This window comes from Trachemys scripta, chromosome 3, assembly GCF_013100865.1.
Source record: "Trachemys scripta elegans isolate TJP31775 chromosome 3, CAS_Tse_1.0, whole genome shotgun sequence".
In the NCBI taxonomy this organism is placed as follows: Eukaryota; Metazoa; Chordata; order Testudines; family Emydidae; genus Trachemys; species Trachemys scripta.
The window spans coordinates 96,196,632-96,219,630 of record NC_048300.1 but is presented as its reverse complement, the minus strand read 5'-3'; the positions used below and the strand labels follow the sequence as shown (position 1 = coordinate 96,219,630).

The 22,999-nt window shown below is 39.3% G+C and overlaps 1 protein-coding gene across 7 annotated transcripts in view; it reads left to right on the top strand.

The window, feature by feature from the left end:
- STXBP5 (syntaxin binding protein 5) overlaps window positions 1-22,999 on the top strand; it is a 174,179-nt gene that overhangs the window by 36,393 nt on the left and 114,787 nt on the right. For all 7 annotated transcript variants that reach the window (XM_034765460.1, XM_034765459.1, XM_034765465.1 and 4 more), the window contains exons 3-4: window positions 10,105-10,186; window positions 11,557-11,657. In XM_034765460.1, the coding sequence (XP_034621351.1) occupies window positions 10,105-10,186; window positions 11,557-11,657 (183 nt within the window). The remainder of the gene's footprint in view (window positions 1-10,104; window positions 10,187-11,556; window positions 11,658-22,999) is intronic.

The window sequence follows — 22,999 nt, the reverse complement described above, 5'->3', positions numbered from 1 at the left end:
AGTTATGAGGAGAGGCTGAGGGAACTGGGATTATTTAGTCTGCAGAAGAGAAGAATGAGGGGGGATTTGATAGCTGCTTTCAACTACCTGAAAGGGGGTTCCAAAGAGGATGGAACTCGGCTGTTCTCAGTGGTGGCAGATGACAGAACAAGGAGTAGTGGTCTCAAGTTGCAGTGGGAGAGGTTTAGCTTGGATATTAGGAAAAACTTTTTCACTAGGAGGGTGGTGAAGCACTGGAATGGGTTACCTAGGGAGGTGATGGAATCTCCTTCCTTAGAGCTTTTTAAAGTCAGGCTTGACAAAGCCCTGGCTGGGATGATTTAGTTGGAGATTGGTCCTACTTTGAGCAGAGGGTTGGACAAGATGACCTCCTGAAATCCCTTCCAACCCTGTTATTCTATGACAGTACACAAAACATGTATATATCGTATGCATTCCACTTTACAACTGCACATTTTTCAGTACACACAAGAACTAGTTGCAGAACTGCAGAATGCTCAAGGTTCTGCCAGTTTCCAGTAGTGAACTTTTAGGTTACATTGGATGTACAAAGAATAAATTGCATATTTTCCATTTTTTCCTAATTGACATTCTGAGCTGCTTTGTGCTTTTAAATAGTTGACTTATTTTTGAGAGCAAGCTACATAGCCCTTTGTCAAAATTTCTACTCTAGTGCAAAAACAACAACAAATTTATTTGGGCATAAGCTTCAGATGCATGGAGTGAAAGTTACAGATGCAGGCATTATATAATGACACATGAAGAGAAGGGAGTAACTCACAAGTGGAGAGTGTTGACAGGGACAATTCGATCCGGGTGGATGTAGTCCACTCCCAATAATAGATGAGGACGTATCAATTCCAGGAGAGGCAAAGCTGCTTTTGTGTTGAGGCAGCCACTCCATGCCCTATTCAAGCCCAAATTCATGGTGTTAAATTTGCAAATGAATTTTAATTTTGCTGTTTCTCTTTGAAGGCTGTTTCTGAAGGTTTTTTTGTTCAAGAATAGTTACTTTTTAAATCTGTTATAGAATGTCCAGGGAGGTTGAAGTGTTCACCTACTGGCTTTTGTACCTTACCATTCCTGATGTCCGATTTGTGTCCATTTATTCTTTTACGTAGGGACTGTCCAGTTTGGCCAATGTACATGGCAGAGGGGCATTGCTGGCCCATGATGGCATATATAATAATAGTAGACGTGCAGGTGAATGAGCCCTTGATGGTGTGGCTGATGGGGTTGGGTCCTGTAATGGTGTTGCTAGAGTAGATATGGGGACAGAGTAGGCAACGAGGTTTGCTACAGGGCTTGGTTCCTGGGTTGGTGTTTCTGTAGTGTGGTGTGTAGTTGCTGGTGAGTATTTGCTTCAGGTTGGGGGGTTGTCTGAAAGCGAGGACTGGCCTGCCTCCCAAGATCTGCAAGAGTGAAGGGTTGTTTTCCAGGATAGGTTGTAGATCGTTGATAATGCGCTGGAGAGGTTTTAGGTGGGGGTTTTATGTAATGGCCAGTGGTGTTCTGTTATTGTCCTTGTTGGACCTGTCCTGTAGTAGGTGATTTCTGGGTACCCATCTCACTCTGTTAATCTGTTTCTTCACTTCCCCAGGTGGGTATTGTAGTTTTAAGAATGCTTGATAAAGATCTTATAGGTGTTTGTCTCTGTCTGAGGGATTGGAGCAAATTCAGTTGTATCTTAGGGTTTGGCTGTAGACAATGGATCGTGTGATGTGTCCTGGATGAAAGCTGGAGGCATGTAGGTACGTATAGTGGTCAGTAGGTTTCCAGTATAGGGTGGTGTTTATGTGACCATCACTTACTTGCACTGTAGTGTCCAGGAAGTGGATCTCTTGTGTGGACTGGTCCAGGCTGAGGTTGATGATGGGGTGGAAATTGTTGAAATCCAGGTGGAATTCTTCAAGGGCCTCCTTTCCGTGGGTCCATATGATGAAGATGTCATCAATGTAGCGCAAGTAGAGGAGGGGCGCTAGGGGACGAGAACTGAGGAAGCGTTGTTCTAAGTCAGCCATAAAAATGTTGGCATACTGTGGGGTCATGCGGGTACTGACTTGAAAATATAAGTTGTCCACAAATCTGAAATGGTTGTGGGTGAGGACAAAGTCACAAAGCTCAGCCACCAGGTGTGCTGTGGCCTCATCAGGGATACTGTTCCTGACAGCTTGTAGTCCATCCTCATGTGGAATATTGCTGTAAAGCACTTCTACGTCCATGGATGGCCAGGATGGTGTTTTCAGGAAGATCACCAATGTATTGTAGTTTCCTCAGGAAGTCGGTGGTGTCTCGAAGATAGCTGGGAGTGCGGGTAGCGTAGGGTCTGAGGAGAGAGTCCAATTAGCCAGATAATCCTGCTGTAAGAGTGCCAATGCCTGAGATGATGGGGAGGTCCAGGGTTTCCAAATTTTTGGATAGCAGGTAGAATACCGCTGGTCGGGGCTCTGGGGGTGTATCCATGTAGATTTGTTCCCATGCTGTAGCAGAGTTTCTTGAGCAGATGGTGTCATTTCTTTTGGTATTCCTCAGTGGGATCAGAGGACAGTGGCGTGCACAATGTGGTGTTGGAGAGTTGCCTGGCAGCCTCCTGTTTATAATCCGACCTGTTCACTATGACTACAGCACTTCCTTTGTCAGCCCCTTTGATTATAATGTCAGAGTTGTTTCTGAGGCTGTGGATGGCATTGCGTTCTGTATGGCTGAGGTTATGGGGCAAGTGATGCTGTTTGTTCACAATTTCAGCCTGTGCACGTCTGCAGAACCACTCTATGTAGAGGTCTAGTCTGTCATTTTGACCGTCAGGAGAGTCCATGCAGAGTTCTTCGTGTAGTGTTGGTAGGAGGGTACCTGTGGGTCAGTGCACTGTTCAGAGGCGTGTTGAAAATATTCCTTGTGTCGGAGACGACGAAAGTAGGCTTCCAGATCACTGCAGAACTGTATCATGTTCATGGGGATGGTGGGGCAGAAAGAGAGTCACTGAGATAGGACAGACTCTTCCGCTGGGCTAAGTGTGTGGTTGGATAGATTAACAATATTGTTAGGTGAGTTGAGGGTACCACGGTTGTAGCTCCCTGTGGCATGTAGGAGTTCAGATAGTTTACTGTCCTTTTTCTTCTGTAGAGAAGTGAAGTGTGCGTTGTAAATGGCTTGTCTCATTTTTGTGAAGTCCAGACACATGGAAGTTTGTGTGGAAGGTTGGTTTTGTATGAGAGTCTCCAGTTTTGAGAGCTCATTCTTGGTCTCCTGTCTGCTGTACAGGGTGCTGATCAGGTGATTCCTCAGTTTCTTTGAGAGTGTGTGGCACAGGCTCTCACCATAGTCAGTGTAGTATGTCGATTGCAATGGATTTTTACCTTCAGTCCATTTGGTATGATGTCCATCTGTTTGCACTTGGAGAGGAAGATCATATCTGTGTGATTTTGTTGTTGTTGTTGAGGTTGATGGATTTCCACTCCCTACGGCTAAATTTAGTGCCTTGCATGGTGTCAAGTATCATGGGATAGCCGCGTTAGTCTGTATCCACAAAAACAACAAGGAGTCCGGTGGCACCTTAAAGACTAACAGATTTATTTGGGCATAAGCATTCGTGGATAAAAAACCTCACTTCTTCAGATGCATGGAGTGAAAGTTACAGATGCAGCATTATATAATGACACATGAAGAGAAGGGAGTACCTCACAAGTGCAAGCTTGCTTTCTGGGCTACTTCACACAGAGCATTTGTATTCTTCATTGCTTTTTTCCTCATTATTTTTCTGTAAGTGTGTTTCTTTCTCCTGCGGTGGAAGAAAACCCTTAATCTTTTTTTATAAGTGAAATTGTGAATTACATTAATTTAAACTTGAAATTGGTGGTGTGAAAGAAACTTTTGAAACATATTGTTGCAAATTCTAAACTAAAACAACTGAAATACTTGGTGTGGAGACAGAGAATCTCTGTCATTTGTCTGATATTCATTCTGGTGGCTTAGTTCTATTTGCAAAAACCCTTTGTTGCAAATATTTTTTGTTGTTGTTAGCGTAAACCCAGGAAATCATAGCATACAAAGCTTGATCATTTTAATTGTTACATTACTGGTGATGGTGCTGCTTAATAGCTTACCACTAATGATATTTGGATATGAACCAGTAACTCAGCTAGTAACTTTTACCAGACTTTTTCAGTATATCAGACTTTATACAACTCCGTTTTCTCAGCAGTAGATGTTCAAAAATAGCTCTGAACGCAATTATACGTACATGATTGTGGGTTTTTTTCTTTATACTTTTGGATGTGCCAAATCAATTTCTATTTGAGGTTTCTCATTTAATTCTGTTTCTACTATGTAACATCTCCAGAAAGTAAGAGTGCCTCACCACCATCCATTTTATGTACTGAATAAGTCAATGGTCCTCTGGATAAAATGCTATATGCCCATTTAATTAAAGACTGTATCAATTCTGCTCCATTGTGCATACACATTAAAGTTGTACAAACAATCTTAATTTTGGTAATTCCTGACTTCTGATTTCTTGACTTTGCAGTCTTAACATTTTTAATGTAGTTTTTTGTGTGTAACTATGTAGATTTAAAAAAAAATAAAAGCAAATTTTATTATTTGCAACTGTAGTGATCTTCACAGTCCGCCCTCACATCATAAATATCATCAAGGTACCTTGGACCTTCAGTACTTTAATACAAACCTCTACTGCTGAGGTTAAAGTAGTAACTACATTAGCTAGCAGCAGAAGACTATTATCCTATATGAACTAGGCATTAGTGGAGCACATGGAACACACTAAAACAGTGTGCAGAATGTACTATGTTTGAGGCAGGCTCTCAGCCATGTGACTTTTTAGTGGGGCATTAGACCTCAATTAATAATAAAGGTTACAACTACACTGAATCAACACTAATCAGTAGAAGTGTATCTAGACATCAGTTTTCTAGTTACCAGCTCTGTGCACCACCTCCTTGGGCACAAGGTATTTTGGTGGGGAAAAGCATCATGATTTGCCTTTGTTTTCTCCAGAGGCTTAGCGCTCTGAGTTGCCGAAGCACGCGACTGGAGCTGTGCATGACCTGTACTGATGGAATTTTGATGCTTTTGGCAGCAAACCAGGAAGAAGCTGTAGTGAGCAAAACACAAAATAAAAATAGTGATTTTTTTTTTGACTATTTATAACCTGGCCAGATATGATTGGATTGTCACTGGGCCTTTCTGGTGCCAGTCCTGCAGCTTTTCAAAAAATGTTTGGAAGAATTTTTATAAGGTAATGGGTTGGCAGTGTTAATATAGGGGTAATTACTGCTATCCCTATAGTACCTGTGATAAATATTCAGTGTTTGTAGAGTGTTTTTGAGATGTATAGTTCTATGTAAATGACAAACATTTTTTTTAATACAACCTTCTTTCAGTAGTTAGCATAATAGTGGATGTGTGGATATACACCTCCACACCGATATAACACGACCCGATATAACACGAATTCGGATATAATGCGGTAAAGCAGCACTCTGGGGGGTCAGGGCTGTGCGCTCTGGCGGATCAAAGCAAGTTCAATATAATGCAGTTTCACCTATAACGCAGTAAGATTTTTTTGGCTCCCGAGGACAGCGTTATATCGAGGTAGAGGTATACTATTGTTCCTGAAGAACCTGTTTAAAAGATAAATAAAAGCTTCTCTGATAACTTTCACGAATGCTAAATCCTCCTTTTTTTGTCTTTTGGCAGCAGAAAATATTATCCTAACAGTTTAATTGACTGTCTAGGAGTAAACCAGATTCTGTTGTCAGACCATTCACACTGGAAAGGCTAAGATGATTTTTGCTCTGAGAAAGGAAAAGACATTTTTAAATAAGACATTTATAACATGTTGTAGTGAGATTAAGAACTCCCATTTTTTACAATCTCTTATCAACTAACAGTCCATGTGTTTCTTTGTGAAATAACTAGTGTTTTTCTCTTGGCTGTTCCTTCAAAAAGTTGACATTTCATGAGGTTGTGGCCGTAAACTGACTTATGGTACTGATTTCAGAGTTACAGCCGTGTTAGTCTGTATCCGCAAAAAGAAGAACAGGAGTACTTGTGGCACCTTAGAGACTAACAAATTTATTAGAGCATAAGCTTTCGTGGACTACAGCCCACTTCTTCGGATGCATATAGAATGGAACATATATTGAGGAGATATATATACACACATACAGAGAGCATAAACAGGTGGGAGTTGTCTTACCAACTCTGAGAGGCCAATTAATTAAGAGAAAAAAAAAAATGAGTCAATGTTTGTAATGGCTCAGCCATTCCCAGTCCTTATTCAAACCGGAGTTGATTGTGTCTAGTTTGCATATCAATTCTAGCTCTGCAGTCTCTCTTTGGAGTCTGTTTTTGAAGTTTTTCTGTTGTAATATAGCCACCCGCAGGTCTGTCACTGAATGACCAGACAGGTTAAAGTGTTCTCCCACTGGTTTTTGAGTATTTTGATTCCTGATGTCAGATTTGTGTCCATTAATTCTTTTGCGTAGAGACTGTCCGGTTTGGCCAATGTACATGGCAGAGGGGCATTGCTGGCACATGATGGCATATATCACATTGGTAGATGTGCAGGTGAACGAGCCCCTGATGGTATGGCTGATGTGATTAGGTCCTATGATGATGTCACTTGAATAGATATGTGGACAGAGTTGGCATCGGGGTTTGTTACAAGGATAGGTTCCTGGGTTAGTGGTTTTGTTCAGTGATGTGTGGTTGCTGGTGAGTATTTGCTTTAGGTTGGGGGGGTTGTCTGTAAGCGAGGACAGGTCTGTCTCCCAAGATCTGTGAGAGTAAAGGATCATCTTTGAGGATAGGTTGTAGATCTCTGATGATGCGCTGGAGAGGTTTTAGTTGGGGGCTGATTTGCCTGATTTGTAGACAGCTAGTGGTGTTCTGTTATTTTCTTTGTTGGGCCTGTCTTGTAGGAGGTGACTTCTGGGTACTCGTTTGGCTCTGTCAATCTGTTTTTTCACTTCAGCAGGTGGGTATTGTAGTTTTAAGAATGCTTGATAGAGATCTTGTAGATGTTTGTCTCTATCCGAGGGATTGGAGCAAATGCGATTATATCTTAGAGCTTGGCTGTAGACAATGGATCGTGTGGTGTGTCCTGGATGGAAGCTGGAGGCATGTAGGTAAGTGTAGCGGTCAGTAGGTTTCCGGTATAGGGTGGTATTGATGTGACCATCGCTTATTAGCACAGTAGTGTCCAGGAAATGGACCGCTTGTGTGGATTGATCTAGGCTGAGGTTGATGGTGGGATGGAAATTATTGAAATCATGGTGAAATTCCTCAAGGGCTTCTTTTCCATGGGTCCAGATGATGAAGATGTCATCAATGTAGCGCAAGTAGAGTAGGGGCGTTAGGGGACGAGAGCTAAGGAAGCGTTGTTCTAAGTCAGCCATAAAAATGTTGGCATATTGTGGGGCCATGCGGGTACCCATAGCAGTGCCGCTGACTTGAAGGTATATATTGTCCCCAAATGTGAAATAGTTGTGGGTGAGGACAAAATCACAAAGTTCAGCCACCAAGTTAGCTGTGATATTATCAGGGATACTGTTCCTGATAGCTTGTAGTCCATCTTTGTGTGGAATATTGGTGTAGAGGGCTTCTACGTCCATAGTGGCCAGGATGGTGTTTTCTGGAAGATCACCGATGGATTGTAGTTTCCTCAGGAAGTCAGTGGTGTCTCGAAGATAGCTGGGAGTGCTGGTAGCGTAGGGTCTTAGGACAGAGTCTACATAACCAGACAAGCCTGATGTTAGGGTGCCAATGCCTGAGATGATGGGGCGTCCAGGATATCCAGGTTTATGGATCTTGGGTAGCAAATAGAATACCCCTGGTCGGGGTTCTAGGCATGTGTCTGTACGGATTTGTTCCTGTGCTTTGTCAGGGAGTTTTTTTAGCAGATGGTGTAGTTTCTTTAGGTAATCCTCAGTGGGATCAGAGGATAATGGCCTGTAGAATGTGGTGTTAGAGAGCTGTCTAGCAGCCTCCTGGTCATATTCCAATTTATTCATGATGACGACAGCACCTCCTTTGTCAGCCTTTTTGATTATGATGTCAGGGTTGTTTCTGAGGCTGTAGATGGCGTTGTGTTCAGCATGGCTGAGGTTATGTGGCAAGTGATGTTGCTTTTCCACAATTTCAGCCTTTGCACGTTGACGGAAGCAATCTATGTAGAAATCCAGTCTGTTGTTTCGACCGTCCGGAGGAGTCCATGCAGAATCCTTTTTTTTGTAGTGCTGGTAGGGAGGATTCTGTGGGTTAGTATGCTGTTCAGAGGTATGTTGGAAATATTCTTTGAGTCGGAGACGTCGAAAGTAGGATTCTAGGTCACCGCAGAACTGTATCATATTCATGGGTCTGGAGGGACAAAAGGAGAGGCCCCGAGATAGGACAGACTCTACAGTCGTGGGTGCTCTATGAAACCTTTAGATGTCAAATTAAGTTAGCCACAATTAGTTCTTTTCTTATTCTTGTCTATCTTATTGTGATGCAAGTTTTCTGCACCATAGCTGAATCAAATTAGGAAGTAATTTTGATTGAACATTCAAACAGTGTAATTTGGAGCTCCTAAAGAGTTAAAACAGATAGGAATTGCTGTACTGGCCCAGATTAGCTCTCTGTGTACTGTAAATGACTACCATCTCAGAGACAGGAGTCATCAGATGCTTTAGAAAGTGGCACACAAAACCATTAGTAGACAAATATTGAACAATTTTGTCCACAGAGAAAACTTCTTTCTGCCCTCAAGCAGTTAGTAGTTGGCTTATGCCAGACTTCTTAACTTGTCCAAACCTTCCATATAATTGATGATGTCCATATAAATGATCTTTTCTTGCATCTTTTCCTCAATTTTCTGTGGCGGGGGGGTTCCACAGGTTAATTAAATTAAATTGAAAGGGAACTAAAGACTGAAAAAAGAATTTTAACAATATGTAATGTCCTCTTGTTTTTGTATTAAATAGGATTGTCTTGTTTTCATTCTCCATACCATTCTTTATTTTATATATCTCTACAGCATTCCCTCTTATTCATCTCCTCTCTAACCTAAACAGACCCAATATTTTGATCTGTCCTTGCATGGAATTCTTTCCATTCTTGTAGTCATTATATTTGCCCATCTTTGGCTCTCTTTTCTTTCTGCTATATCTCCTCTGAGATGAAGTGACAGGTCCCGAACACAGTATTCAAGGTGGTGTTCCACCGATATATTACATATGATAGTGTTATAATATTTTGGCCTAAGTTCCGTCCACTGAAGAGCCCCTTTGATTGTTTCTCTAACCCTAAACTGAAGTAGGAGGGTCAGACTGTTACTTGAGAGCATAAGAAGACTAGAATTTCCTTCAAAGAGAGCTTTCAAATAATCTTTTAAATACTAATTTAAACATGGCCCTGCATTTCTTCACTGATTTGGTTTGATTAGTCTGCCACTGTCAGCTTTTTCTGTTTCCTCACTGCTCTGTAACTCAATGTGAGATAGTGGAAAGGGCTAAAGATCAAAATTAACTAGCAAGTAATGTTTTTCCTACAGTTCTGCCAGGCACCAAAAAGGAGGAATTTTTATTTCTTAAGGAAAAAATAAAGGACTCATTGAGGAGTAAGTCTAGGTTTCACCTTCTGTGGTTTAGTCCTGGGTTTACCTCAATCCCACCAATATGAAAGCCTTTCAGTCCTCCTCTGAGAATAGAGGGGGTCACAGTGACTTCACAACTGCCATAATACCTCATTGCCCTTTGGAATTACAGTACTTCTCTGCCATTCCCTTGCCACTTTGAGACTTCCTCAGCCAAATTTGTGAAAAGTTTAAGTAATAGTTTTTGAACATCATTAAGATGGGTCTGAACTTATATTCTAAATAAGAACGACAACAGGAATAAAGTGTCTGATCTGCATTTTGAAATGGCTTTGTGATTTATAACCTTTCTGGTTATTACAGAAGCATGTTTTATAATTGGTAGTAATAATACAAGCACCAAATTTCAAAGCTATTTAGGACCCATTCACAAACATCAAGCGTCTTATAATATTCATTTTACTAATTTTTTGTTACATACAACAGTTATTCCTTAATAGCATTGTCAGTTTTGGTCGGCCAGGAGTTGAATGCTACTGCCAGCATGACAGTGAATCTGCAGTAATCCAGCTCCAGTTCCTGATTAATGAGGTTAGTAAAGAGTTTAATCTTTACTGTAATTCAAAAAGAACTTACATCGTATATTTATGGCTGTGTTTTAAAGCATTTGAATACAAATAAGAATATGAATTATTGTTTCATATAATTTAATGAGTAGTAATAATATATAAGGACAATGAATAAGTTAACTTTTTTCTTGCTCTGTTCCAAGAAAAAAATACAAGTGTCCAAAAATAAATTATGAAAGTAATTTTCTCTTTGGGGTACTTTATCACAGTAAACAAGATAATAGTGTTGTTAATTTTTCTTAGAAAAACTATGGTCAAACACTGCAGAATGGATAAGCTCGAAAGCTTGTCTCTTTTACCAACAGAAGTTGGTCCAGTAAAAGATATTACCTCACTCATCGTCTCTCTTTCTAAACATTGCCAAAGCTATTTAGTCTGACCTTTTATTAAAAAAAACATTGTGAATTGAGTAGCTACACGTGGAATTTCAAGGGACACCATTAAAATGAAAGATAAATTAATCTCTTTTAAATGACATATCTACACCTGCTCCAGAAACACATGGCCAATTTTTGTGGCTTCACAATTCTGAGTTTTAAATATTTTTTGCTCTCTCCTGTTGCTTAGTTCAAACAGAGGAAACTAACAAAAATGCTGTCATATGCGAGAAGTAAACAAGTTGGAAAAATAAAAATATTTGTTTTCCTGTAGTCTCTTAATGTACTCTGAGCTGTAATTTGTAAGAGTTAGTAAGTGTGAGTATTTTCAGACAGAACTGTTAGTTTTTTTTTTTGTTTTGTTTTTTTTATAAATTTTGTGTTAGTTTCAAGAATATTCATAAAATGTGATACAGTAGTTCTGGGATCTTATGAAACAAACTACTGTTTTCTTAAGACATTGATGTAAAATCACTAATAGTTATAAGGGATATAAAAAAAACTAGTTTTCTAAAAAGAAATGGTAAATATTTTTCTAAATACTCCATCAGGAATATCCCCAAAAGCTTCATTACTTTCTACAAAGCAATATGTGACTTATTTCAGAATTAGGCATTTTTTCTGTGGTGAAATACACATTGTATATTGTATTTAATGTGATCCAGTAGCTTAAAATATGTACCTTCTCAATAAATAAAACTGGTACTAATTTCTATATTTTATTAATGTTCTTATTACATTTACCCCAAAAGTAAATTTTTAAAGTTGAAGCTGTTCCTTTAAGTAGTAGTATAAATTTGTTATAGCACTTTTCAGTTTGAATCATGGTCTTGCTATAAAATTTCTTCACATTGATATTGGTAAACAAGTCTGTGGAAACTAAATATTATACAAGTGAAAGATAGTATAAACTTTTTAAATGTAGACGAACATCTGAATGATCCTTTTTCTCAAGGGAGCTCTTGTGAGTGCCTTGGCTGATGACACCTTACACCTATGGAATTTGCGTCAGAAGAGACCTGCTATACTTCATTCACTCAAATTTAACAGAGAAAGGTAAGAATTGGGTCATAGTCACCTGTCATATGTATATATTAAAAAGTAAATGGAGTATGTATATGTAAGTGTATGTAATATGTTTTAAAGAACAGATTGATGAACTGCAAACCATCTCAAGAATATCTGACCTAAACTGCTACAGATTAAGGTTCTGGTCCTACAACTGACTGCGTGGGCTTGAGATGCAGGATAATTGGGACCTAAGTTAGTTTAAATACATTAGTTTTTCTACTTGATTCAACACCCTTTTATTTTCTGCACAGTTACTTACAGCTCAATTGTCTGACAAGAATGTGTGCTAAAGATAGTCACCATGATCAAAATTACTTATAGCCTGATCCAAAACACACTGAAGTAAATAAAATCTTTTCATAGAGTCAATGGGCTTTGAATTTGACACTTCATAATTAGTTGTATTTACATGTTCAGTGTATCAGAGTAACGCTGGTACTAAAAATATTTTTAGTGTTACTAATCTCATTAGATGGTTTAAATCATCCTTATGTAGACATTGAGTTGGCTTTCAAAGTGGGATTTCATTTTTTTATTGAAAAATCCAAAATATGTATTGGAGAAAAGTAGAAGGGGGTGATAAACTTTCTTTGAAATTAAAAGGAGTACAAAAATTGAAAATTTGTGGCCTAGAAAACTAGACTGTCATTGATTATTGAAGTGCTATTTCTAATTTTTTTAAGTGCTATGCAATACTAAAGGATGCCTAAGTGGATTGGGTAAACATTCTATAGTAGTTCATTAATTTTGCTTTGTGCTGTGAGAGGAGCCGAGATAGTTGGCTTCCTGATTTTATAGTAGACTAATATTTTTGTTCCAAAACTCATTTAGGAGAATGTTATGGTTAGCCCAGTATTCCTCATGTTTGGGCTTGCACTAAGGACAGCAGCAGCCTCTTGTATGGAGATCCTGAAGAAGAATAAAGTAATTTGGACTATGTAGAAACCCTACAGTTTAAAACGGGAAAAGCTCACACCTTTGCTAAAGAGAATTTAATTATAGCTTCTAATAAGATGAAAAGATCATATGCGGAAACTTTTTAAAGAGTTTAAACCTGGTCTGGTTTCAAAATCCTGGAAGAAAGAAGGGGAGGAGTCAAAGCTATATAAACCTTTTGGAGGGGCCCTATACAGTATTGACACAATAAATGAAGTTCTGTATAGGATACAGTTGGGTCCCAGGACTAAGCCCAAAGTTATCCCTAAGGACTATTGAAGGTGGGGACATGATTTCAGCATGGCTGACACCTGCAACTGAGAATGTTGCTGTGGAAGTTGAGGGTGGAAAATTCAGAGTGGTGAATTCCCGATTAGAATAAAATGGTCATGTTCTGTGTCAGTCAGTAAATTCCACCGAAATAAAAGACACGCTTCAAGGGCTCGTTGAAAGAGACCACTGCCATCCCACCCTGTGGTTGATTTTCTTTCAGAGAAGTACACAGAAACAGACAGAGAAGGAAGCTGGAATCCGGCTGGACAAGCAGTATTTGAGAAGCATAGAGAGAGGGCTTTTGGGTCTAGTGCTACCTAAAAAATGTTGGGGTTGTAAGCAAAGACACTATATCCTATTTGATTCCTTCTGGGATTATGGGGAGCAGGACTTTGTACATTATTTGTAAATAAGATTGCATTAAAGGTACCTATTTCATCATTACTTTCTCCTCTTAACTGGAACACCTATCAAGACCCTGAATTTTTGGCTAGCCTCTTGGTTCAAAATACAGGAGAAACCCAAAGAAAATGGACATTAACTTGGCATTGGAACTGTTACGGCCATTTCTAGTAGTGTGCATTGCGAATGGCAATCCAGCCAGCAAGGGTGAAGGGCTGTCACGGAGTCCCCAGGCAATGCTCTGGAACTGCTCCCTACGAAGCCAGTCAGGTCTCTGGTGAAGTCTCCTCTCTGTGAGCAGACTGTCTCCAGGACAAGAAGCTCACACAGCTTCCACCTTCCTGGGTCTGACCTTGGAGCATTCAGCATCCTCTGCCCCTCCAGGCGCTTCCCACAGCGAGACCGCCCAGGCGAGGTCCTGGGGAAGCCAGAGGGTCCTGCACCCCAACTTTGCAGTCAGACGTGACTCTTAGCCAACTAGTAAACGGAGGTTTATTAGATGACAGGAACATGGTCTAAAACAGAGCTTGTAGGTACAGAGAACAGGACCCCTCAGCCGGGTCCATTTTGGGGGCCAGTGAGTCAGACACCCACGTCTGCACTCACTTCACGTCCCTAGCCAGCTCCAAACTAACTAACTCACCCTCCAGCCCCTCCTCCTCTGGGCTTTGTTTCTTTCCCGGGCCAAGAGGTCACCTGATCTTTGTTCTCCAACACCTTTAGCTATCTCCTTACAGGGGGGAAGGGCCCCGGCCATTAGTTGCCAGAAGATAGAGTGTCGGCCATTTATGTGCACTGGCCCTTTGCTCTGCAACAATCTCACCCTCTAGACACTTAAGAAATGCATAGGAGAAACTGAGGCACCCACACAGTATTCAGAGGAAACATTAAGAACAGTCCCACTTTGTCACAAGGGCTTATTCTGTTCTTTCCTTCCTGTCCCCTTCCCATATTTGAGAGGAAGCAGTATTGCTAGAAAACTGAAAATCAGGATTCCTGAGTTTGAATCCTGTCTCTTCCACTAATTGACTGTGTAGTCTTGAGCAATTTACTCATCCTCTGTAGTAGTTTATCCATTTGTCAGGTGAGTATGCTAGTTCTGGTGTTAGAAAGAAGATGGAAAACTGAATGGTTATGGGCAGGTCTACATTACCACTTAGATCGACTTAACTTATGTTGCCCACTTCGCGCCCCCCATCCTGAACAGCGCAAGTTTCATGCTGTCCATACCAGCGCTATATTGGCAGGAGATGAAACAATTTGATTGCTCTTGCTTATTAAACACTCGCTTACTAAATACTAGTTCCTGTTTGGACGACGGAATTTACAGTTTGTCTGGTATTTGAATCTCCTCTCCTTTTTTTTTTTAAACAGTATACTTTTTTATACTTTTTGTTACTGAGTTCAGTTCTGCAATTGGAGGTTTTACATCACCATGGATTTAATGTAGTGACTTATATGCAGGTAAAACCTCAGTCATACTGAATTCTTGCATTTTAGGTAAGTAGTGTTTGTATTTTGGGTACTCTTTTATCTCCTGCTAAGATTGTGAGTGTCCTGAAAGTAAATAACAGACTAGGCATCCAAGTTTGAAAATTCTGGCCATAAAGTTAATCACCTAAATTCATATTCAGATACTTTAATCAAAGTGGCCAGATTGTCAAAGATTCTGAGCTTCGAATTGAAAGGTCTGTAGATTAATACCTTTCGTACCAAATCTGATAATATAGGAAGTTTATTTGTTGGCATTTAGTTTTCTTAACATATTATACTTCTACCATTTAAAGTGCTAGATATCCCAGGGACCTCCACTAGTGCCAAGAAATAAAAATTCCCTTAACGCTCTTGAATCAGGTTTCCTATAAAATACTGTAAAGAGTCCACAGTAAATTCACTGAAGCATAAGAAGTCTGTGTATAAACATGAATCTACAATTTCCAAATATAGTCCAACTTTCTGAAGTTTAAGCTGAGTCAAATTGAATCTGGTGAATTTTCCCATCTTAGTTGCCTTTTTAGGCAAAGTGTAGAAAACTAAGTCACCTTCATAGTCCCTTTTGTGTCCAATCTCCACTTCCTCAGTTTTCTCTCAATGCTGATCATACATAGTTGCTTCATCAGGATGCCAATCAAGATAGTTGTCTATTACACTGATTCCAAAACCTAGCCTAGAGGCTACGCACACATATCCCAATTCTCAAAAATACTGTTTTTGAGGCAGATATTCCCTTCTACTCCATAAAACGAAAACTTACCCATTTATTTTGTAAAAATTCTGCTGCTGCAAACATGGTATTTCAGACCATGCAGAATTCTTGATGTCTCAAGAATAGGATTGTTTAGTTGGATAATTTGATAGAACTTTATAGCAACACAATAACTGGAAAGAAGGCTTAGAAATAAACTAATGTAACTATAGGTTGAACTGAGCCAATATCTTCAACCACTGTCTTTAATAAAAAATTAAAAAAAAAAAAAAACTGTCAAGATCTCTGCCCTCTAGTTAACTCTGAAAAACCCTTGTTATACTTAAGTTTAGAATTCAAATTTTGTCCTGGCTATCAAATGAATTGGTTTTCATTGAGATGAATTTACCCTTTTATTAGGACTATAGCTGCCTCGTATTCTAAATAAGATTGATGGAGACTTTTGAGACTTCAGTCTCTTTTCCCATTGCAGCAAAGGATTCCTGCATGATACTTTACCACTTGTATTACTCATAAGTATCCCAAATGATGATGATTGAAATTGAAATATACAATACTTTCTTTCTACATATGTGTATGTACAGGTGTATGTGTATATAATACACGTGTATGTGCACATGCATTTTAAAGTCTATATGCAGTAAAAATAATTAAAATATTTGTACATTGTGCACTAAGACACCAAGTACAGTTTTACTAGTTAGTGCTGGGGAAGTCAGACTTCTATATTAAAAGCAGCTGCTTAGACTAACTGTCATGCAGGTGAATTTGAATGTTAAATCATGTTTTTGCTGTGTCAGTATATAAAAACCTTTTTACTGTTAAAGAATAAGTCTTATCTATTTGGTACTTTACATAAGATTTCCATAATATGCATAAAATACAATTTTTAAAAAGCTAGTACAAATATCAGTGATCCTTCTTTGAGACTTCCATAATGAAGTTGTTCTTTTCAGTAACTGTCTCGTGTTATAATTAGTGTTTTGATATGTATTGTGGTCGGATCATGATAAACATTTTTCTTAAATAACTGTGACAGTTTATCAGAGGCATATGGTATGCAACTAGCAAAGGAAATCCTTGGAGCATGTTTGTAAATTTCTTCTCAAGTGATCTGCCTGTCACTGTTAATATATTACAATCTGCAATTATGCAAATTATGTTTTAAAATTCATTAATGTAAAATAAGGAAAAATTAATATATTAAGTTTATTTGGATCGGTGCTCTGTGTCAGTGGTGCATTAGTTTTGTTTCCTGGCTGCTATGTTTTTAAATAGTCAAAAGTATATCCATAAAGATAGATTTGACAAGTATGCTTGGTCTTGACCCTAAACACAAATATGTAGGTAACCTTTTATCTGTGTTTTCGGGGAAGGAAAGGCCTAGGATGTTCTTAAAGGTGTTAAGCACTATCTTGATTTATCCAATCTAAAAATATTACATTTTTAGTCATGTTAAACATCAATATACAAAATTGAAACATCTCACAGCCGTACCTACCTTATAAATACCTCTGTGTTTGGAAGATTTTTCTGGTCAGAAATAAAAAAACAGAAGGAAAAAATAATAATTAATTGTACTCTGTTGATTTGCTGAAAGGCACATTCTCGGGCATAGTTTTTCAGGTAAACAAAGAAACTGTTTTGTTTTATTTAGTGGATATATGCCAATAGTGAGAGCTAAACATGAAAAGAAAATGGTTGTCCATTGAAAGTGTGCAGACTGTGTTTAGCTAGAATTCTTTCAGCTCTTCTTTTGAGGCTAATATCTTCATCTCCCTTTCCCAAAATCCAGTTTAAGTGAGTTGAAACTTAATGGTATGCAAGACAACTCAGTAATCTGAAATGGTTGAGTGCCACTGATGTAGAACATGTTGTGATGATAAAGGCATGGATAACTAGAGCACAATCTACTTCTAGATAAAATGTGATGTTTTTTCCAAGTGCTAAATTGTAAGAGCAGTATTACAAGACACCCCCACCCACCCAAATTACATAAAAGAAAGAAATGTGGGGTGCTCTCCTGTAGTTACTGGTAGTGATACAATCTACACCATTTCTTTTGCTTGTTTTTCCCAGTGCTAGATTGTATTTCAATCTAGAAACCCCCGGTCGTATTGGACCTCCTTGCCACCAGACACAAGTGCCTCTTCCTCCCAGATTTGTGTGGCTGCTGGTGCGCATCCACTCCCACACATTAAACTACTCACACGCAGGCTTTTTCACAGGAAGAACTTTTTCCCCACCCCTACCCATAAGAGTCTTGTGATGATGGGCGAGTGGTGAAGGGAACAGGTGAAGTAATCACCAGGAGTCCCTAGTCACATACCCACATGCAGGCGATGACTGCAAGATGGTCATCATGTGCCCGTGGACTGAGATGGGGGGGCATTTTCGAAGCAGTGGTCATGATTGAGCAGGCCTTTTTAGGAATCCCTCTGCTCACCCCATACTGGGAAGGGGCTAGAAAAAGTGCCCCAAACATAGGCTAGCCCACCATACCTGACTGGATAACCATGTCCAGAGGGATCACTCCCAGTGCAGTTGAAAAACAAAAATGTTTCATGTAATTTGGAATGTCATACTCTACTGGATGGATCAAAAAGTGAAAGACCAAAATGCAGAACAGCAATTGTTGCCTGAGAACTCTCAAGGTACAACATCGACATCACTGCTCTCAGTGAAACAAGATGTGCAGATGAAGGCCACTTGAGGGAAGAGGGCGGTGGTTACACTTTCTTCTGGAAAGGAAAACCAGCAAGCGACAGGCAAATACACGGTGTTGGCATTGCAATCAAAAACCTGCTAGTCAACTACCTGCCTGAGCTCCCCATCAGCATTAACGAGCGCCTTATGATCCTCCGCATCCAATTGCTCAATAAGTCATTTGCCACTATCATCAGTGCATATGCACCAACTCTTGATGCTGAAGAAGAACGGAAAGAATCCGTCTACACTGACCTTGATAAATATTTCTCATCCATTCCAAAAACAGATAAGATAACCCTCTTAGGGGACTTTAATGCAAGAGTTGGCCAAGATTCTAATGTATGGAATAGCACCATTGGGATGGAAGAAGAGGGCAAGACTAATTCAAATGGCATCCTTCTATTCAGCAAATATGCAGAGCACGATCTTGTGATCACAAACACAAACTTCACACAAAGCAAAAAGTACAAAGCAACTTGGCAACACCCCCGCTCAAAACAGTGGCACCTCCTAGACTGTCATTGTAGGAACACAGAATCTAAGAGATGTCCAAATCACCTTTCATGAGAGGAGCTGACGACTGCTGGACTGACCATCACCAGGTGAGGTCAGTCATGTCCATCAGGATTGCACTAAAACATAGAAAGCTATCCAAATCACACAGATGGCAATAAAAATCCAACGACTTCAATCCTCAGTTCATCAAGAGAACTTCCAAACACTCCTCAGTGGAAAAACTGGTCATACGCACATCTGGAAATGACAGCTCAAGTGTTTTGAAGAAGACTCAGAAGCCAGAAAACAGATCATCCATGAGGTTTGCAAGGAATCCATTGGCCTTGTCATCAGGATTGGTTTGACAACAACAACAACGCTGAGATTACAGCCCTTATGGACCAGAAGAGAAAAGTTTTCTGTGACTGGTAAAACCAATCACTCTCCAGTCAGAATCAGAGCTCTTTCCATCAGTTCAAAGCTGAAGTTCAAAGGAGGATCCGAGAAATCAAGAACAGATGTTGGGAGGACAAAGCAAAAGAAATCCACACATTCGCTGACAGACATGAAATGCGGAGGTTTTTTTGTGAGACGAAGACCCTGTATGGACCAAGCTCATGTGGCCTCACACCTCTGAAATATGAAGATCTAGTACCCATCTTAAAGATAATGAATCCATCAAAGAGCACTGGAAGGAACACTACCAAAGGCTTCTAAATTGAGAATCGACTGTGACTGACACCATTGACTCCATCTCTCAGCACCCAGTCTGGGAAACGTTTGCCAACCCACCGACACCTGAGGAGGTCTGCAAAGCAATTAAACAAATGAAGAACAATAAAGCTCCAGATCCTGATGGCATACCAACTGAAGTACTGAAAGTGGGGGGAGAAACATCGACTATCAAGCTCCTCAAAATCTGGGATACCGAAGAAATCCCTGCCGACTTCTGTTAACATCGTCACCATTTTCAAAAAGGGAGACGTCCGACTGTGGCAACTATCGAGGCATTGCCCTCCTCTCCATCACTAGGGAGATTCTTGCTAGAATCTTACTGAATCGCCTGCTCCCTCTTTCGGAGGAAGTACTTTCAGAGTCCCAGTGCGGCTTCAAACCAGAAATAGTTTGCCAACTCTTAATGGGGGTGGATGGAATTGGGATCTTAATTATTGCAAATTTCAATAGAAAGATTGTGTCTTGGAATCCTACTCTTTCCCTTCCATAACTAGCTTCTGTTTTTTAGCTTCTGTTGCCCCACTCTGTCTGCCATCATCCTGTCTTTAAGTGTACAAAACAAGGATACAAAGTTATGAGGCAGGACATGATACAAGTCTTTCTGTCACTAAAGATATGCATATTAGAGGATTCCCACTCCTACAGCTCAAAGTTTCAAGTCATTGGCTCTACTGGGGAAGCCTCATGCTGCCGTCAGCGGTCTAGTTCAGTTTGAGTTCCTCTGGGTCTGTGCCATTCCAACTAGCAATACTCCTCCAAGTTTCATGCAGTGCCCTTTGCTCCCACTACACCATATCGTTACACTGTTTCCAGCAAAAGTAGTCTTTGGTAAAAACTTTTAAATAATTAAAAAACATTGTATCCTTCTCCCCTCTTCCCTGTCCTCCCTCCAAAAACTGTGTAGGTTTTTCCTCTGAACCAAGGAATTCCTCTCTCAAATGCATGAGACACACTTCCTTGGGTTTGGTGCTCTGGTCCTATTTCCTTTTGAAGAATCCACTGCATCAAGGTGAGCATGAAAAACAATGTGTTATTGAGCACTTTACTTTTCTACTCTTCGTGTCACCAGAGCAGTTCTCAGTGCTGAACTTCGGATTTGAAATCACCAACCATTTCTGTAACACTAAACATTTGTCTGCACAGCGTTTTGGCTGTGCAACACTTGTTATAACACATGATTTATCTGTGGTGCCAAATTTAATTCTCTAGCATCATTTATAGTGCTCACCTATCTTGCAGTAAAAGAAAACACCATCACAGACAGGTTGAACTCATGAGTGGAGATTAAATCTGAATGGATGAATGTTATCGGGATTAGGGGATCAGTTCTTAAATTGTGCACCTGAAGAGTCTGTTAACTATACTCCTAACAAAGTACCAATATTATGCCCCAGGAATAAAGTGCACCAGTGAGTGGTTTTTCTAATGTGGACTAGAAATATTGTGAATTTCCCATCAGTGTCATCATATGACATCATTTATCTTGGCACTTGGGAGGTAGCATGCCAAGTTATTTTCTTTGTGAGCCACAGATGTCTTTTTCCAGTCTTCTCACTATGGTGGCACTGATCAGTTAGTTACCTGTTACTTCCTTGTGATGGCTCCCGTTTTCTTTAGTGCTTGGCTTGTGATTAATAGTTAGACTGCTGACCTCTCTTGAGTCCTGTTCTTTCTCCAGTTCTTGAAGGCAATTTATTAAAGTTGCATCAATGCAAAATTGCTCTGTATTGGTTTCCTTTTTGGTCTTCCTACTAGTTACACTTCCATGATATCTTCATTTCTCCATCTTTCAACATGTACCATTTTTATCTCATGTGTACTATGGACTTTCCTGTAGTGCTCAAAGGAAATAAGATTTCCTGTGCATCTGTAAATACCTGCTCAATCTAGTATGCCTTCCTTTGCATCCTTCTGACAGTGCATCTGCTAATCAATTTGTTGCTCTTCTGTGAAAATGTCAATTTCCACTTAATAAATGTCTGCCATGGCCTTTTTTTCTGTATTGGATATATTCCAAATCAGTTTACCTTGGATCCTGCAGTAGCTTTCTTTTGTAGCAGTTGCTACTTATTTCAGGATGTTTGGAACATATGTCAAGCTGCTCTGTCCGAAAAACTCCATTCTTTGCAATGCTCTGTTCACTTAGGATTTTTTTCTATTACTTACTAACCAATATGTCAAAACATTCCCAAGGGGTGAAAATACAATGAAACTGTTGCGCTTTACTTGCATAACTTGATACTGATCCTTGTGTTAAATTAATAATGCAGGCCAAACTTCTTGATAAGAGAAGAATCCCCTCTTCCCCCCTTCCCCCCCCAAACACCACCACCTCTTCAGGAAAGACTTAAATTTTTTTTAAAGGAACAATTTAATTGGTCCAGCTTTAACTGATGATGCCTTGACTTTTGAAATAGATTCATATTTTTGCACATGCAGATAAGGCATCTACCTGGCCATATACAAATAAATTTGCACGTGCAGGTATGGTATTATCACATGTAACTTAAGCTTTTTACACATTTGTGCGCATCCATCCATGAAAATAATACCCTATAGGAAATAGTATGTGGTACCCATGCTGTGATATTACCACCTGGTGTTCATCATATAGTTAAATTGGCAATTTCAGTCTCTCAAACTGTTAAGTCTTAATCACACTCTAACCTTGCACATTTTTTACATTGCACTTACCTGTATGTTCAAGTTGACTGGAACAGCATCACATTGCTGGCACCTAAATATGTATAATTGTCCGGAAGATCAGATGTTTATTATAAATGCTTGCATGCCAGATTTTCAAACCTATTTTTGGTGAGGCTGCAGCACATCTGAGAGATTTTTTTTTCAATGAAAAATATTGACGTCATAATAATAAGTAATTCAAACAGTTAAATACACTCCGGTTTGGGAACTGAAAATTTATTATAGTACCTATGCTGTAAAATATACAGGATCTGCAATATAGCCAATGTTGCTGGTAGAAGTTTAATTTCTGCTTTTCCTTACTTCAGTGTTAACTGTGCAGCCATAATGTTGATTTGACATTTGCATTTAATAAGATTAGGGTTTATAACTAGCATAGAATTGTTGCTCTTTGATATCAACCCTTAAGGATTTTATTGCTTGAAGTGGAAGAAAATGAACATAGGTTGAATGCGTTATTTTTTCTATGTGACACTAGTATAATTGAAATATTTTAGGTTTGAGCCCTTGCCCCCGTAGTACCAATATTTAATTGACATTCATTGCAATTAAAAACATGACTTTGTTTCTTGAACAGATTAAAAAAGAAACATTCTTGAAAATGTAACAGCTCATTTACTGCATTCAACACAAAACTGAAACAAAGCAACTGATTATTTTATGTGGGTGTAGTATGATTAGTATAGTGAATTTATATTCTGTATGGCATTTTTCCAATTTTTGTTCCTTTAAAGTTGTTACAGTGGTACAAGCATATTTTGATAGATTATATGAAGAGTTTATTGAGCACTTTTTGTGGTGTAAGGATTTTAAAAATATACTTTGAGTAAATAATAAGGATCAGATTCTTGATATTTTATGTTAA